At 56.2% G+C, this 16,979-nt stretch overlaps 2 protein-coding genes across 5 annotated transcripts; one reads left to right on the top strand and one right to left on the bottom strand.

Moving 5' to 3' along the window:
* Positions 1 to 2,156: 2,156 nt before the first annotated feature.
* On the top strand, positions 2,157 to 9,862 carry TPM2 (tropomyosin 2). Of its 4 annotated transcripts, none has more exons than XM_008141925.3 (9): positions 2,157 to 2,469; positions 2,886 to 3,011; positions 6,119 to 6,252; positions 6,345 to 6,462; positions 6,558 to 6,628; positions 6,768 to 6,843; positions 7,343 to 7,405; positions 7,575 to 7,644; positions 9,714 to 9,862. In XM_008141925.3, the coding sequence occupies exons 1-9, from the start codon at positions 2,356 to 2,358 to the stop codon at positions 9,794 to 9,796; spliced, it is 855 nt and encodes a 284-aa protein (XP_008140147.1). In that variant the 5' UTR covers positions 2,157 to 2,355; the 3' UTR covers positions 9,797 to 9,862. The 4 variants fall into 4 exon arrangements, with proteins under 4 accessions (XP_008140147.1, XP_008140149.1, XP_008140150.1 ...); XM_008141927.3 differs by lacking the exon at positions 6,768 to 6,843 and adding an exon at positions 7,089 to 7,164 and having other exon boundaries at positions 2,159 to 2,469; XM_008141928.3 differs by lacking the exon at positions 9,714 to 9,862 and adding an exon at positions 8,640 to 8,969 and having other exon boundaries at positions 2,159 to 2,469.
* A 976-nt stretch (positions 9,863 to 10,838) lies between these two features.
* CA9 (carbonic anhydrase 9) lies at positions 10,839 to 16,394 on the bottom strand. The gene is made up of 12 exons (XM_054727041.1): positions 16,076 to 16,394; positions 15,575 to 15,577; positions 15,249 to 15,278; positions 14,831 to 15,001; positions 14,522 to 14,664; positions 14,345 to 14,437; positions 13,258 to 13,324; positions 12,180 to 12,337; positions 11,845 to 11,989; positions 11,691 to 11,717; positions 11,181 to 11,256; positions 10,839 to 11,039 (listed from the first exon to the last, which is right to left on the bottom strand). The coding sequence occupies exons 1-12, from the start codon at positions 16,392 to 16,394 to the stop codon at positions 10,973 to 10,975; spliced, it is 1,299 nt and encodes a 432-aa protein (XP_054583016.1). The 3' UTR covers positions 10,839 to 10,972.
* Positions 16,395 to 16,979: the final 585 nt, after the last annotated feature.

Raw genomic sequence — 16,979 nt, 5'->3', positions numbered from 1 at the left:
GTACTTCAAACCAAAGTATAGCAACAGACAGAAAGCCCAGTAGATTCTGAGAATGCAGCTGTCCTCTATTAAGCCAAAGACTGAGGAGATTTGCAAAAATGTAAAATAACTGCCATCCTCACTAATTTGGGGAGGTGAATATAGTTATTTTTCATGAGAAACATGTTAACATGATTTATTTCTATGAAGTAATACTTAAAGATTTTCTCAGTTCCCATTTTAATACGGTAAATATTGATAGATGTAACCTACTTCAACGAACGCTTTTTGGATTTTCAAATGCCACTCCATGTCTAAGAGTGTAAGGGGTTCTAAGCCCAAACCACATCGTATTGGTATTTTGGGGTATCTGGGACCCAGTGCATAAAAAAATTCACCTGGCAAATGCTGACCAAGTGCCAACTCTCTGCCTGATGCTCTGCTAGGCATGGGGGATTCAGAATTGGAGGACTCACAGACCAGGGGAGGAGACAGACAGGTAGGAGAAGAGCTATAAGAGGGACTTGGATGAGAAGCAAGGAGCCTGCGCCGGGAGCATATACCCATCCCGGGGAGGACGCGAAAGAGGAAGGAGCCAGAAAAGCAGACACTCCACCTGAGTCTTGAAGGCCAGCTAAGGGGAGGGCATTTTGGGGAGAGGGAGCAGAATGCACAGAAGGTAGAGGCTTTAAGAAAAGTATGGCTATTCCCAGCGCCTGCGGAGGCCCAATGGGAATGCAGCATGAAGTACAAGCCTGTGTAGGAGGTGAGGCTGGGGATGAACAGGTGTCCGTCCTGGGTTTGGGAAAGCAGGGAGGTGGAGGGAGTTAACAGCAAGAGGTCGAGTAGAGCAGCAGGCAGCTACCCAGACCGAAATACATTTACGTTCCCCGCCTCCCGCCCCAGCCCCGGCCCAGGCCGGGCCCACGGTTCCCACGGTTCCCACCGCCACCCGCCCAGCCAGGCCTCCCGCCCCTGCGCCCCCGGGGAGCGAGGCGAAGCGCGCCCCGCAGGCGCCCTCGGCCCGGCCTCCCTCCGCCACTCGGAGGCGGTTCTCCTCCTCCTCCCCCCCCGCCTTCCCGAGGAAGAGGCGAACGCAGCCCCGCGCCCGCGCCTCCGACCGCCGACCCCCGGACCCGGCTCCGGGGGCGGTTCCTCGCGGTGTGGACTGGAGGGGGGCCATCTCCCCCCGGCCCCCGGCCCCCGGCAGCTCAGGGGCTCTCCCCCACGCCCCGGCCTGCCCCGCCCCCCAGCCCCCCCCCCCACGGGGAAACATCCCAAAAAAGGGCAGAAAAGAGAGTTCGGCTTAAACTCGGCCTCGGGGGAAGGGAGGCGAGTCCGCGGGGGGAAGGGAGGGCGCGCGGGGCCGAGCGGGGAGCGGGGGCCGGGAGCGCCCCGGGTGGGGGCGAGGGCGGGCGGCGCGCGTGTCCCGCCCGGCGGCAGCCGCGTGGAAACTATGCGGGGCACGTGGGGGCGGGGCGGGCCGGGCGCGGAGTTGGGTTCCCAGCCGCCGGGCGGCCGCAGAGGAGGGGCCCTGGCTCTGGGGGCTGAGGCTGGGGGAGGGGGAGCGAGGGCAGGAGAGGTCACGCCCGCCCTCCCGGGGGGCGGCCACCCGGGGCGCGCCCAGGCCTCGGGGCTCCCCCTCCTGCCTCAGTTTCCCCAAGGCCCCCGGGGAGGCCCTCCGTGATCTCTTACCACGTCGGCCGCGCAAACCCAGAGTCTGGGGCCTGAGGGTAAACTGAGGCACTCGGGCCGCGGAGGGGCCCCTCCTCCCAAGAGACATTTAATCTGGGGGGGATTTACAGGAAACTTCTAAATTAAGGTCAGCGGCTGCTACAGCCGAGGGGGGGCACACCGGTCCCTGCGCCCGGGCAGCTGCCGTGAGCTCACGCCCCGAAATAGCCCCGGGGGCCCCGGCCGCAGCTGCCGCCGCCGGGCCGGGTTGTCACTCAGGAGGAAGCGCGGAGCCCCCCAGCCCGAGGGCCCCCTCCCCTGCCTCCCCTCCCCTCCCCGCCGCAGGGTAGGTTTTTTTACCGGACCGTCCCCGCTACCTTCCCTTCCGACGGCCTGGAGGGGAGGCGGGGGAGGGCGGGGCGGGGCCGGAGGGGGCGGTCCCGAGGGGGTGGGCGCCGGGGGCGACCGCGCCCCCCGACCAGGCAGAGCTTCTGCCCCTACAAGGTTTGGGTCGCGGCGGGGGAGGGTCCCGGCCCCCGGCTCCGCCCGGCTCCTCCCGGCCTTTTAGGCTCCCTCGCGGCCGGACCGTCCCAGTCCCGCTCGGTCCTCCGCGCCCACCGCCCGCGCGCCCGGCCCGCACAGCCAGCCCATTTCTCCCGGACCGCACCGCCGCCGCCGGCCGGCCCGCCCCCCGCCGCAGCCATGGACGCCATCAAGAAGAAGATGCAGATGCTGAAGCTGGACAAGGAGAACGCCATCGACCGCGCTGAGCAGGCCGAAGCCGACAAGAAGCAAGCCGAGGACCGCTGCAAGCAGGTGGGGGGACCCAGGGCCCAGCACAGCCCCATACCCGCACCCCCCACGAGGGTGCGGGAGGCTCTGCCCTGTGTCCCTCACCCGAGGGACTGCTCTCTGAGGCTCTCTCCCCGTCCAGCCGGGGATTGGACCTTCACCATACCCCTAGGGACCTAGCCAGAACCAGGCTTCATCGTACCCACCATAACCCCGGGAGCCACAGCCCCCCAGTTTCCATCCTGCCCTTGAACAATGATGGGCCCTGCTTCTTGGGGCTGGAAACTCTCTCTCTACCCCCGCTCAGTTCTCCTGGCTGCACTGTTTCTCCTCTGCTATCCCTCTTCCTCCCTGACAGCCTCTAAATCCCTGAGTACCCCCTCACCCACCCCTGCCTCCTCCGGGGCCCTGGGCCTGGCTGACGGGGACTCTCTCTCCAGCTGGAGGAGGAACAGCAGGCCCTCCAGAAGAAGCTGAAAGGGACGGAGGATGAGGTGGAGAAGTATTCCGAGGCAGTGAAGGACGCCCAGGAGAAACTGGAGCTGGCCGAGAAGAAGGCCACCGATGTGAGTGTGGACCTGGGGGGGCGAAGGGGAGGGGGGGTTGCACACTGGGAGGGGGTCCTGGACATGGGAATGAAGGGAGAAGGGACCTAGATATTCCAGCACCAGGACAGAAATGTCTTCCCTCGGGAACCCGGGCCAGGGCAAGCTTGCACAAATAATCCCAGGCAGTGGGTAAATCAAAACCACCTACCACTTCCCCCAGAGGACGTAGCCTTGTAATTCCATTTGGCTCCAGCTCTTTCGACATACAGTGATCAGTGAGTCATCGTGGGGGTGGGTGGTACAAGAATTCACCATCCCCCTCAATTAATCCTGCAGCCGAAAATGGAGAGGAGACGTACAGCTACCTTTGTGGGGTGTGGGTGTAGGTGCTGTTAGGCAGGGGGAGAGGGAGAGGAATCTGAAAGTGGGGCCTGACTTGAGTTACACTCCTGGGGGGGCATTAGAAATTCCCTGGCCCTGACCTCTGGCTCCGGGAGCCCTGCTGTGCACTGGGGCCCCTTATTTACCCTCATTAAGTTGTCAGCCTCAAGACCATGCCAGGCCACAGGGCAAAGGGACAGGGCCACAAGTGCCAGGACAGCTGCGTTGGCAGGCCTCGCTCACTCAGATGTCTCTGCCCACCCCACACTCTCTAACCAGACTTCTCTAGCTCCTGTCATTCCCAATCCCCACCTTGAGGTAAAAGAATAGTCATAAGACTTTGGACATGGTTACTTGTACCATTCTCTGCCTCAGTTTCCCCGTTTGCCTTGTACCCAGGATTGCTTTAAGTTTAAGATGAGCCTATCGATGTGTTGGTGGGATGGGGGGGTTAGCGTAAGCATGGTCTGAATGTGAGATCAGAAATGGCGTTACTGTTTGTGTTGACCGTTATCCATGTTTCCCAATTCCCTCCCCTCCTCTGCCCACCCCGGGCTGGTTTCTCTGACCTCCAGCCTTTGGTTTTGGTTCTCCACCAGCCTTGGCACTTGGGAGGGAACTGACCCGCAGCTGCTCGCAAAGACAACCCTGGGCATCTGATACTCTATAAATAACCAAGGCCCGGTGCAGCTGGAGGCAGGGCTGGAAACTCAAGGAGCTGGGTGGGGGCTGGAGGGAAGAAGGGTGGACAGGGACAGAGCTGGGGAAGCTGGGCAGCAGTGCCAGGAGTGGAAAGGAAGCTGCCCAAACTTATTTTGTGACCTTGAACACAACACTTAACTTACACAGGTCCTCCCTCCACGTCTCCCTTCTTTCCTGCTCTCTGTTTGTCCAGCGGGGACAGTAGTGCCGGGCTGTTGTTAGAAAGCAGCATCCATAACCGAGAAGAGCTTGAAAAGCAGAAAATGGTCAATGGCAGTCCTGTCATGAGGATCCCAGGACTTCCCAGAGTTGTCACCTCACTATCATGAAGAGTTTTCCTTTCACAGAGTCTCATCTCTCTCTAGAGTCGGCTCGCTCTCCCCCCTGCCCCTCCCCCCCCCATGTCATGCTTCCCAACCCCCAGTGCTGTTCCCAGAGTCCTTCCACCTTGAGTCATCCGGCCCTGTGCCCATGATGGGCTCTTGTCACTGTAGGTGGCCTTCAGCACCTGGAGGACAAGCTACTACTTTCTATATATGGTGCTGTTTCCCTCGCCCTACAGTACCACCAGGACCTGCGTTCTACCCCCTCTGTCCCCAGTGCTGCCACCCCTCTCCTCCCTCTCACTCACTTCTTCCCCTACACCAGTGGTCGGCAAACTCATTAGTCAACAGAGCCAAATATCAACACTACAAGGATTGAAATTTCTTTTGAGAGCCAAATTTTTTAAACTTAAACTTCTTCTAAGGCCACTTCTTCAAAATAGACTCGCCCAGGCCGTGGTATTTTGTGGAAGAGCCACACTCAAGGGGCCAAAGAGCCGCATGTGGCTCGTGAGCCGCAGTTTGCCGACCACGGCTCTACGCTGATCCTTTCTCCTCTCCAATCTTAAACCTCGGGGTCCCTATGTCTTTGTGACTGAGGAAGCACCAGGGATAATTAACGTTTATGGTGTGTGGACTCTGCATAAGTGTCCACACACCATAAATGTAGGCAATGTGTTCACGTGCTTTTTGCATATTATTTTATTTCCCCCAAATCATCAGAATTGCTTAGGAGCTTTTAAAAAAAAAGGTGGGGGTGGGGGAATTTTCAAGTTCCTGCCCTGGAGATCTCCGTTTAGTGGATCTAGCAAGGAGCTAGAGAACCTGTTTAGTTATATAAGCCCCAATTGTCCTGTTGATTAACAGTCTATGAAGAAGGATCTGCTATTGTCAACTCGGATTTTAAGAGGAGAAAACGGAGGCTTAGAGAGACTAAATAGGTTGCCCAAGATCACACAAGTGTTGAGTGGCTGAGCCGTGGCTCCAGAGAAGAGTCTAACGCAGAGCTGATACTCTTAACTCCAAACTAGACTGCTTCTCTCATTTTCTCTTGTTGGAGCCCTTCCTTCTCGCTCTGCCCTCTCTTTTTCTCAGGATATCAAGTTCCCATGGAACTTCTCCAAAACCTCCATGGTTTGCCGCTGTATTTTAGGATCAGTGTCTGAGTACCCATCACTCACACTGCCCTTGCACTGCCCCCAGTTGCCTCTTCATCTTGCCAGGGAACCCCTTCTACAGCCTTGGATGTCCCATACAGGTCTGGCTTTCCTCCAGAGCCCCTTGCTGGGAGCCTGCCTGGCAACTGGTGACATCACTTGAGCTTGATTCTATGATTGGCTATTTTTGGCAGCTTTATGTTAGGTTGGCCTGATTCTTCTCCACTCCCTTACCTTGACCGGCCTTGCTATGGAGTCAGGGCTGCCTCAGGCCTGGTCCCAGCACTTGGAATGTTCTCTGAGGGGACAGAGCTGCATGCCTAACTATGCACAGTGCCTGCATTGGCCCTGTAGCAGAGAGTGGAGCTTGTCAAGGAATGCATATTTGGGGCTGGGGCATAGAGTCTGGGCAGAAGATAGATGGTTGGTTAGAGGGTAAAAAATAGGAAGACAGAAGCCTAGGTTCTTTCTGATAAGAATCTTACCATCCTCTGGAGCCTCCCTGATCCACCACATACCAAGGTAGACAAAGCCTGCCTGATCTCTCACCTTTGACCCATAGGCCGAGGCAGATGTGGCCTCCCTGAACCGCCGCATTCAGCTGGTAGAGGAGGAGCTGGACCGGGCGCAGGAGCGTCTCGCTACAGCCCTGCAAAAGCTGGAGGAGGCTGAGAAGGCAGCTGATGAGAGCGAGAGGTGGGCAGGGGGTCCTCAGGGTTGAGCCAGGGAAGGGGGATGCTGTCTCTGCTGGTCCTGACCCCACCCTCACCCCACTCTCTGCCTCTCAGAGGAATGAAGGTCATTGAAAACCGAGCCATGAAGGATGAGGAAAAGATGGAGCTGCAGGAGATGCAGCTGAAGGAGGCCAAGCACATCGCTGAGGATTCAGATCGCAAATATGAGGAGGTGACAGCCCTGCTCCACTTCCTTCTCGCTTCCAAGCTCCACACACCCCCAGTCATTCACCAGGGATCTATTCCTTCTCTCCTGCCTCACCTCAGGTGGCCAGGAAGCTGGTGATCCTGGAAGGAGAGCTGGAGCGCTCAGAGGAAAGAGCTGAGGTGGCTGAGAGGTAAGGTTACCCTGGGGTGGGAGTGAAACTTAGCCTGAGCCCATGACTATGGGGCACTCTGCACAGTGGGGAAGCAGTTTCTCAGACTTGGGGCCATAGGGACAGGTCCTGTCCTCTGACCCCTACCCGCTGCCCCCAGCCGAGCCAGGCAGCTGGAGGAGGAACTTCGAACCATGGACCAGGCCCTCAAGTCCCTGATAGCCTCAGAGGAGGAGGTAGTGACCTCTCTGGACCTTTCTGGGCAATAGCGCCTTCTCTCATCTCACCTTCCCCTCCATCTCAGGCTGCTCTCTCTCATCTGCTGGGGGGTCGGGAAGGGCCTGGGGCCTCCAAACTCTGCCTGCTGTCACTCTCACAACTTCGCTCTTCTCTTCTCTCCTCCCCCTCCCCCGCTGTGCCATCTCCACTGTCTCCCCCCACTTGTGCCCTCACACCCCACCCTGCCACACATCCCCTGCAGTAAATGTGGGGACCTAGAGGAGGAGCTGAAAATTGTTACCAACAACTTGAAATCCCTGGAAGCCCAAGCAGACAAGGTAGAGGGGGGTAGAGGGGCAGTGAGGATGGGGTCCTGCAGGGGAGGGAGGCGATGGGCCCAGGCAGGGTGGGGCTGGATGGTCCATGGAGGTGAGATCATGAGTAGCCTTCGGGGCTCAGGAGAAATGAAGGATTTGTGGAGGCAATCTACTAATGGCATGTGTATGTCCCTAAAAGTATTCCACCAAAGAAGATAAATATGAAGAGGAGATCAAACTGCTGGAGGAGAAGCTAAAGGAGGTGAGAGTCCTTCCAGTCCCCACCTCCCCTTCAAGCCCCACAGTCCCTAGCAGAGACTGCCTGTAGCAGGGAATCTGGAGGTCGGGATAGAAGAAAAGGTTGACTTAAGTGATAGTGTCTGGGAGGGCCTCATATTTTGTTCATTTCCGCATCTTGCCTTTACTCCCAGGCTGAGACCCGAGCCGAGTTTGCCGAAAGGTCTGTGGCAAAGTTGGAGAAAACCATCGATGACCTGGAAGGTAAAGGAGATGTCCCCTCTACCCCCAAACGGCACTCCCTGCGACTGTTAGCTCATCCCTTTTCTTCGCCTCCCATTATATCTGTGACCGATAAACTAGGGTTGTACCACCTGAGACTCCGCACACTCTGGTGCTCAGTGCCTACCGGTTAAGCACTTGTAACCAGCTACCCCTCCAGTGCTTCTTAAACTTGAGCGTGCTTGAGAATCCCCCAGAGGTTTTAAAAGGCAGATGTCTGGGTCCTGCTCCGAAATGATTGCTGACTTTGGGCTGGAGAATTTGTACATCTGACAAGCTCTCTGGTGAAGCTGATGCTGCTGCTTGGTCCTCGGACCACACTTTGAGTAGCACTGATGTAGACAAGTCTGTCTCCAAGTGCAACACACGAGAGCTATATCGCAGAGACGTCTTTATGGCATAGAGAGCTATTTGGCTTACTATCTAGGTGTGCCAGACAACATTGATGTAAAGTACTACTTTAAGCTAGATTTGGTGTAAACAATCATGCAGGTATTTGCTAGTCTAAGGCTATTTCTCACTATCACCAACATCGTGCCTAGAACTGACTTTCCTTCCTGACGTACGATAACCCTTCACTTTCACAATTCCAATTTCTCTTGCGTCCAGCCTTCTCAGGCAAGCCTCCGTTTTATCTCCAACTTTGTAAGACTTTAGGTCTTTCTGGCTTGAACTCTCTTCCCTTGAAGCGAGCACGCCTGCTTATCAAAAGCACTGTGCCCCCGGGTCCCCAGAGGAGGCAGCAACTCCTGGCAGAAGAACCAATTTAGGGTACAGAGAAGGACAAAAGAGACAGGGGTACAGAGAAGGGAGGGGGGAGCCCTGAGGACTGTCTAGCCTGCTCTCTGGCCTCTCTCACTTGTCTTTGCCCACCTCTCTCTGATTCTCGTTCTCTCTTTCCATTATCCTCTCTCCTGCCTTTCCTCTTCCCCTGTTCCCTCTCCCCACACTCCCACCCATCTCTGGACCCCCTCCAGACGAAGTCTATGCGCAGAAGATGAAGTACAAGGCCATCAGCGAGGAACTGGACAACGCACTCAATGACATCACCTCTCTCTGAGCCCCTCACCAGTGTGGCCCTCTCGGCCCCTTCTCTCCTCCCCTTTCTATTCTCTCTCTGAGGAGGGATCAGGCAGGAGGAGAAAAATTGCCAATACTGCACAGCCAGGCTGGGCGCAGCCTAGGGGAGCACCCGTCACGCGTGCTGCCTACCCTGGCACTTGCTTCTTCCTTCTACCCATCACTCCACCCTCCAGCCTCTACCTCTCTCTGCTGCTTAATAAACTCAACTTGGTCTCCGCGCTGTTTTCCTGTCCTCCAGAGAGCACTTCCTTTACCCCCACAAGAGCACTGCTGAGACCTCGGCTCTTATAGATACCCCAATCTTGTGACACAAAACTCTGTGGCCCACACCAAAATCCCCTCTGCATGGCACGCACAGTCTGTCACTCTGTCACTGCTGCATGTGGGCATGGTATGACTCCATCAATCACCCTGAGCTCTCTGGTGCCTCTGCAGACCCAGGCCTGCCACTGACCTTGGAGCGCTAAGCTGGGGTTCCAGGATCTCAAGGAATGACCCGAAGGGAAATGGGGTGGTGACGTGCAGGGGAGGGGTAAGAAGGTTGTGAAAGGTCTGAGATGAAGTTTGGAAAAACGTTGGATGCCAGCAACGTGGGGTTTTCACTGCAGGTCTGTTTTCTGCCTCGAGTCTGTCTGTCTGTCTGTCCCTCTCTTTCCTGGCTCAGTCTTTGTCCTTCCTTCTGTTTCCAACTCTCTTAAACCTTCTAAAGAAGAATGGTAAATTAGTTTATGACTTAGGCCTTCCCATCCCACCTCCATAACCCCAGAGTCTTGAGTGAGGCATCCATGTCCATCCTGGTCAATTCATCCATTTGCCCCTTCCAGGGGGTCCCCAGCTCCCTGAATGCTGTGTCTTCATGTGCCTCCAACCCACTCCATGTCTATATGTCACACCCCCTGTCCATGCCTCCCCATGTCTGTCCCCTGGTGTCCCCCCTCCCCCTCCTCATGTGCTGCTTCCTCTCACAGAGACCTTGGCCAGTGCCAAGGAGGAGAACGTGGAGATTCACCAGACCCTCGACCAGACCCTGCTGGAACTCAACAACCTGTGAGGGTTGGCCCTGCCTCCAGCCAGGCTATAGTTGCCGCCCAACCCAATAAAACTGATGTTACTGGCATCGCAGGGCCCTGTAAGCCTTTCTTTCGTGTTGGCAATGGTGGTGGTAGTTTTCCAAGGCGGAGAAGGCTGAGATGATGCCCGAGGGGAGCAATGGAGTCGGAAGGGCCCCTGAGGAGCAGGGCCTGGTTCTGTGCTCTGTGACAAGACTTCCTTTTTGATGGTAGCCAGGGGGTGGGGGCACTGCGCTCATTTAGGAGGGGTGGTGAACAGGCTGTGTGAAGCAGAGCGGCCCAGTCGGGCTGGGGTTACATTCTGGCCTTTACTCCCCAAAGGGCAAAGGAGCTGCTATCAGCATCACTGCCCCCTTCCAGCAGGTGGCTGAGCCAGACAACATAACCTGAAGACAAAACTGCAAAGCTACACAGATTTTACTTGAGCAGGTGAAAGCCCCAAAGCCTCAATGTGATTTTAAGCCTCGACGCTGAGCCTGCCCTACTCCCAGTTCCATACACTGGTCTACACACACACACATGATCATCTCAACAATCTCAGTCATTTCTGCCCCCTTCCTGATAGCAGAATGACCCCCACCACCAGAGATGTTCACACCCTAGTCTTGTGAAATGTTACTTTGCATGGGAAAGGGACCTTGTGATTAAGCTAAGATTTTTGCGATGGGGAGATTATCCGGGTTATCTGAATAGGCCAGTGTAATCACAAGGGTCCTTAGAAGAGGGAAGCAAAAAGGGTCAAAAGTGGATGCAGGAGATGTGACAATGGAGTAATGTGATGCAGGGGCCACAAGCCAAGGAATGCTTGGCTTCTAGAAGCAAGGAAAGATTCTCTTATCAATGTCCAGGCCTGCCAACACCTTGGCTTTAGCCCTTAAGATTCATTTTGGACTTCTCGCCTCCAGAAGTCTAAATGAATAAATTCACATTACCATTGGGTTTGTGATAACTTGTTATATCAGCAGTAGGAAATGGATGCACTATCCTGATTTGGGGAACAAAACTACCTTCCACATATTTTATTAGAAACATTTATTAAAAAAAAAATCTTTGGTGATTAAAAAGGAAGTGGTGTAATAGGCAGACAGACCAAAGTCTCCAGCTCCCCTCCGATTCCTCCGCCTGGCTTCTCTGCACATTCTCCAAGTTCCAGGCCTCTAGGCCACAGTCTCGGTGACCTCTGCTGGATGGTAGCTAACGGTCCCTTTGGTCCCACTTGGATGTCTACACAACAGGGAAGCCTAATCAGAAAAGTGGCCCAGGCCCAGCTCATTTGTGTGCAATTTGCATGAAGCTGTTCTGGACTCTCCACAGGAAGTGGGGGTTGTGCCTGAGGGACAGGGTCAGTACAATACATACTTTTGCCGCCTGCTCATTTGCACAAGGAAGGCAACGCTGGTCACAGCAAAGAGAATGCCAAAAACCAGGGCCAGGATGTCACCTGTAGGGAGAGGAGAGACTGCCTCAGGGTGTGAGAGCCAGTAGGGTTCCCTCAGGGCCCACTTCCCTATGCCTGTATCCCCAACCCAGCCCTAAATTCTCCAGCTGCCCCAGCATATCAGAATCTAGAAGAGCCCAGCAAAGGGATGGAGATGGATACACAAGAAGGGGGGAAATAAGCACCTTTTTACCTCCCTAAAAATGAAGTAAAAGAGGTCATTTGGGAAGGACATGCTAGATTTTGGGAGCTTCATTCTGACCAACTCTTGCCAATAAAAGACCCCCCCACTGTGATCTGACACTGTCCTATCGGGTTTGGAGGTCTGTTCTGCAGAAAAGGAAGGGCAGTAGACTTGATCCTGACCAGCCCCTGGGACTAAACTGTGCCCAGGGTTGTCCCCAGCATCAGGAGCCAGAGGAGAGGCGCAGACTCACCAGCAGCGAGGCAGGAGTTCAGGTGGACTGAAGAGAAAAGGGAGACATTAGAGCCGGGGCTGTGACCACCAGCGACAGACAAATGTGGGCACACGGGAGGATGAGAGACCTGTGGCTGGGCAACAGCAACACGGGGTACCAGACGAAGCCGCACCTGGCTGAACAGTCTCAGCGGTCCGCTCCCCTCCAGCAGGGAAGGAGGCCTCGATCGTTCGCCCATTCAGAGGCTGCGTGGCTCGGAAGTTCAGCTGTAGCGGAGAGTCCTCAGGCCCCCACAGGGAGTCAGAGAGGGAGTGGAGCTATGGAGGTCATTAGACAGAGGAAGGAGGGCCCAAGACAAGGAAGCGGGTTAAAGGCCTGTTCATAGTCAGTACCACAGGTCTCCACCCTCCATGCCCCCCCTCTCTCCCACACCGCCCTTTCATTATGCCTCCTCTTTCTGGTCCCCTTCTCCTACATCCCCACATCCCCACATGTTCCAGCCCCCACCTGCTTAGCACTCAGTCTCACTGTCTGGTTGAAAACAGTCCAGATGACCCCTTGGGCACAGGGGGGTGTGGTCAGAGACCCCTCATATCGGAAGTAGCGGCTGAGATCGGAGGGCAGCAGTGCAGACACGTCCAGTCCTGGCACCCGAGTCTCTGAGTCTGCGGAGAGGACCCGTGCTGGAATCTCACCCAGATGGCCCCCCTCCAAAGCTCTGGGTCTAGGGATACAGTTTCATATCGCGGAAGCCAAGCTGGCTCAGTTCCCTGAGACCACTGCCTCACTAAGTGCATCCCTTCCCCACACTCGGCACAAGACAACGGGGAGAAAGCAAAGGGCTCTGGAGCCCCGCAGAGGGAGAGAACTGCGCCTTAGCTGCTCCCAGTGCGGGGCGGGCAGGAGGCAGCCGTTAATGGTTCTCTCTCATCACTGATGTTTCTCTCTCTCTCCCTCTCCCTTCCTCTTTGACCTCCATAGCTCCACACCCTCCGATTCCCTGTGGGGACCTGAGGACTCCTGGCTACAGCTGAACTTCCGAGCCATGCAGACTTTCCATAAAAAATTTAAAAAATAGCCCTGACCGGTTTGGCTCAGTGGATAGAGCGTCGGCCTGCGGACTGAAGGGTCCCAGGTTCGATTCCAGGTCAAGGGCATGTACCTTGGTTGTGGGCACATCCCCAGCAGGGAGTGTGCAGGAGGCAGCTGATCGATGTTTCTCTCATGGATGTTTCTAACTCTCTATCCCTCTCCCTTCCTCTCTGTAAAAATAAATAAAATATATTTAAAAAAATAAAAATAATAAATAAATAAATGAAAATATGTGATGCTTACGAAGAATAGATAGTTCTCAGAAAAATTTGAGCTCCCCAGACTCAACCCCAGAAGTCCCAAACTTTTTGGTCTTATTTGGTTTTTGTCTTATTTTGTTTTTTTATTCGGTGTTTGGTTTTAAACCATAAAACCTGTGGGCAGAAGTTTGCCTTTGCGTGTTTGCCTCTGTTTAACTTCATCGTTATTATCAAGATCATAGTCATCCAGTTCACACATCAACCCTTCCTGTGGGGGAGGCCCATCTCCATACCTTCCTCGGCGACTTCTTTCAAATGAGACAGCAACTGCTCATAGGCACTGTTTTCTTCCGGGCCTTCCTAGGAGATGACAGTGCAGGACAGGTAATACATGTATCAAGGGCCGGGGCTAGAGGCCTGAAGGTGAGGTGGTTCCCAGAGTCCTCCCTCATTTCTCAGCTCTGAGAATGCTGGAGGAAACACAAAGTCTTATGTATTATTACTCAGAGCCGACTTACTCTGCAAACTAACCCAACAAGCTCTGCAGGCTAATTTGCAATGGCAAATTGGAGGAGGAGGGGGAGGAGGGTGGATCACTAAGACACAAGGCCTGCATGACCTGGGCCCCACTCCTAAAAACCATAATGACCTTTGTACTCATGTTACCTCTGCATTCACCTTAATAATCCATGTGATTGACTTGGAGCAAGGACATGTTCTTTCTGAGGCACTTCTCCGAACTTTGTGCTTTGAGGCTAGCGTTAAGGAGTCAGTTAGGGTGTGAGTGAGCCTAGCACGTGTCTCAAGGTCTCTTCATTTTACCAGCTTCCTCTAATCACTGTGTATGTAGTCTTAATCATTCCAGGGCCAAAGAAAAGAGGTCACTAAATGTTTCTTGAGACTTGGTTGCATTTCACAGAGGGGATATTATTGTTATGGAGGCATTAAAGAAATTACTCTTCCTGATGTCCACTTTATTGCATCTGTCATTCCCTGAGTGGGCCATATTCTGAGTCTTTGCACATACCATTTGCTCTGCATGAACATCTTTTCTTTCCCACTAGTGAAGTCTTCAGGTTTCACCTCCTCCGAGAAGCCTTCCCTGACCACCTCTTTTACTCTGTCCTTTGTGTATGTCTACCTATGGGCCGCCCGTCACTGGTCACTGGCTGTGGACTCGTTGGAGACAAGGACCCACAGCTTCTGAATCCTTTGTTAGGCCCAGTGCCTCCCTCATAGCGGTGTTGAATGAATGAACTAATGAGTGAATGAGGGTAAGCAGGTGCCAGGGTGAGTGTGCTGGGATGGGTCTCTGGGGGAAAATACACTGAGCCTGGGGGCATGGGGAGGACGGGTGTGGGGGACGTCCAGGGCTCGTACCTGCAGAAAGGCGGCCAGCACGGCCAGGCCCCCTGGGCGCCCCAGGGCCTCGTCGACTGTGGCAAATGCAGTGCTGAGGTGAACCACGTGGACCTGGAGAGGACAGGTGGGTGGGAATGGGCAAGATCCCCTCGCCGGCGCCCCCCTTCGCCCCGCGGCGGACAGCTGCACGCTCACCTCGGCAGGGAAACGGTGGCCGCCAACCGTGTGCTCCGAGCCGGGGCGACCCGCAGACCCCCAGTGCAGATGCAGCTGCAGGGCGCGGTACTCCCGCCCGGGACCCAGGGCCATCTGCAGCCCGGGAGGCAGAGTCAGCTGCACTGCGAGGGAGAGCCGGCGGGCCGGTGAGCGGGCTCCGGCCCGGCCCTGAGAGCCAGCCTAATCCCCGAGCATCGCGGGGACGGTCCCTCTTCCCCAGGCCCCGCCGTCCCCCATCCCGGAGAGCTCCCGCCCCTTCGCTGAGGCCCCGCCCCGGGGCCGCCTCACCGGTGTGGCCATTGTTTCGGAGGCGCAGCTCCGGGAGCGGCGGGAGCTCAAAGCCCAGCAGTTGCAGGGGCCGCAGGGCGGGGCTCAGGGCCGTGTGCTCCGGGCGGATGTCCACCGGGGACTGGAAGCGGCCGGCGCAGGTGGGGGCCACCTGGGGCCAGGGCGGGTCGCCTGCGGGGGCAGAGTATGGACAGGAAGTCTAGCGGGAAGATCAGGAACTTCTAGGGAGGTGGGGCAGGGAAAGTGAAGAGGTGGAGTCCGGAGACACTGGGGCGGGAAATAGAAATCGGGCGTCCGGACGGGCCGAGGTGGATGCCGTGGGTGGGACGCCCAGGACTAGAGTTCAGCGATGGCTGGGGGTCGGGTCAGCAGGCGTGGGTGCCCAGATTGGGCCTGTGCGGGGGGGCGGTTGTCTCACCTCCATAGCGCCAATGGCTGTGGTCGTTCCCTGCATGAATGAGAAGGGTTAGGAGTGCGATCTTTGAGCCCAGACCCTCCCCGCTGGCCAGAACGAGGTGCCCCCCCCCCCCCCCACTAGCCGGGCTTCGCAAACCCAGACTCCTTACAGAGGCACAGCCGGTAACAGAAATGCCTAAAGCTGAGATCCTGCTGGCCCACCAGTTTGCAGCCACTGTGCTAGTAAAATGGGGGGACCGGGAAGGGGGGGGGGTTGACTCAGTCCCAAGCCCAAATCAGTAGAGCATCTTTCCTTTCTCCCTTACCTGTCCCTCCTCCCCGCTCAACCCTCTTTCCTTTCTGGTCTCCAACTCTTTTTCCCAAAGTTCCTGGCTTGGGAGTCAAGATACCAGGGCCCCTACTGGCTATTTCCTTCTTCCCAGGTCCGTTTCCTCACCGGTAAACTGAAGTTGAGGTGCCCTCCACAAGCCCTCCCGCACTTCCTCCGGAGCCCCCATCTTCCCTCTCCGCTCCCCTCATCCTCTTACTCCTCTCTACCCACGTTTTCTCTCTTTTTTTATGTTTCTAGTATCTTGCTCCTCTCCAGCCTTCCCCTTTCTTTCCCACCTCTTCCTACTTATCTCTTTCCATCTGGGCCTCATTTCTGTCTCCCCATCCATGCCCTTTCAGCTCTGAAAAGGGGAAAGGGTCTGGTATCACCGGGACCGCTGGGGCTGGGGTTGTCAGAGTACAGGCTGCTCTCCCCCGAATGATCCCTGCCTGGGCGGCAGTTTGGTGAACGGAAGCACAGACCTGGAGCCTAGATTTGGAGGGCTGATGACCGCTTACCTTTGTTCCTGTGGGTGTTGCTGGGAGCGGCAGTGGGTAGATCCTCTGCCTTCAGAGAGTCCTCTTCTGGTTCACTCTTCATGCCGGGCGTGTCCTCCTCTCCAGGGAGGTCCTCTTCACTGGGCAGGTCCTCCTCGCCCACTGGATCATCTTCCCCGGATGAATCTCCTCCCATGGAGGGAGTCCCCTGCATCCGGGATGGGCTCTGGGGATGGGTAGGTACCAAGAGCAGCAGCAGCAGCAGCAGCTGCACAGTGGGGCCTGGAGCAGGAGCTGAGATCTGCAGAGGGAGCCAGGGCCTGGGGCACAGGGGAGCCATGTGGCTGACTGTACGGTGTCCCAGACACGGTGTGTACGGGGTGTACGTGCATTGGAAACAGGAGCTGGGTGGGGGAGGAGCAAGCCTGGAGGGGAGCAGGCTGACTCACAGAGCGCCCTTTTGTAGGGATGGAGCCAAAGTCCCTCCGTTCTGCCTGGCCCCGTGCCCCCTCCTCGATACCATAGCCTGGATTGGGGTGGGGTGAGGGCGGGTGTGTGCGCAGGCACAAGGTTATCGGGGTCAGGGTGCAAGCCTGGAACTTAAGGCACCGCCTGGCACTGCACAGGTTTTCCCTGGCACCACCAGGCTGCCTGCCAGCCTCGGCTAACCCTGGCCCGCCTCCCAGCCCCAGGCAGGGAAGGGGAAGGACAGGGAGAGGGGAGCAGACCTTGTGGGCATCCCCTGCCCAGCCAGGGAGCAGGGAAAGGGGGAGGGCAAACTGCTGCAGGAGCGCTGGGAGCGGGGTAGGTGGGTAGGTGGGAGGTTAATTTGAGTATGAATGGAAAACTGAGTATATGTATGAGAGGGACTCTGATGGGTTTAAAGTAAACTTGTTTTTCATCATATTACACCTCTGCTCAAAAA

This window comes from Eptesicus fuscus, chromosome 15 (genome assembly GCF_027574615.1).
Source record: "Eptesicus fuscus isolate TK198812 chromosome 15, DD_ASM_mEF_20220401, whole genome shotgun sequence".
Lineage (NCBI taxonomy): Eukaryota > Metazoa > Chordata > Mammalia > Chiroptera > Vespertilionidae > Eptesicus > Eptesicus fuscus.
The sequence above is the reverse complement of the archived record's forward strand: the minus strand, read 5'-3'. Positions and strand labels throughout refer to the sequence as shown.

What these genes read in the sequence shown, in the direction of transcription:
- CA9 (XM_054727041.1), bottom strand. Translation starts at nt 16,394, where the DNA reads ATGGCTCCCCTGTGCCCCAGGCCCTGGCTCCCTCTGCAGATCTCAGCT. An exon ending in TGAGACTGAGTGCTAAGCAG is followed by an intron (nt 11,990 to 12,179) that starts GTGGGGGCTGGA and finishes TGACCTCCATAG; the next exon opens with CTCCACTCCCTCTCTGACTC. An exon ending in CGCTGAGACTGTTCAGCCAG is followed by an intron (nt 11,718 to 11,844) that starts GTGCGGCTTCGT and finishes TTTTCTCTTCAG; the next exon opens with TCCACCTGAACTCCTGCCTC.
- TPM2 (XM_008141925.3), top strand. Translation starts at nt 2,356, where the DNA reads ATGGACGCCATCAAGAAGAAGATGCAGATGCTGAAGCTGGACAAGGAG. An exon ending in CCGAGGACCGCTGCAAGCAG is followed by an intron (nt 2,470 to 2,885) that starts GTGGGGGGACCC and finishes CTCTCTCTCCAG; the next exon opens with CTGGAGGAGGAACAGCAGGC. An exon ending in AACCATCGATGACCTGGAAG is followed by an intron (nt 7,645 to 9,713) that starts GTAAAGGAGATG and finishes TTCCTCTCACAG; the next exon opens with AGACCTTGGCCAGTGCCAAG.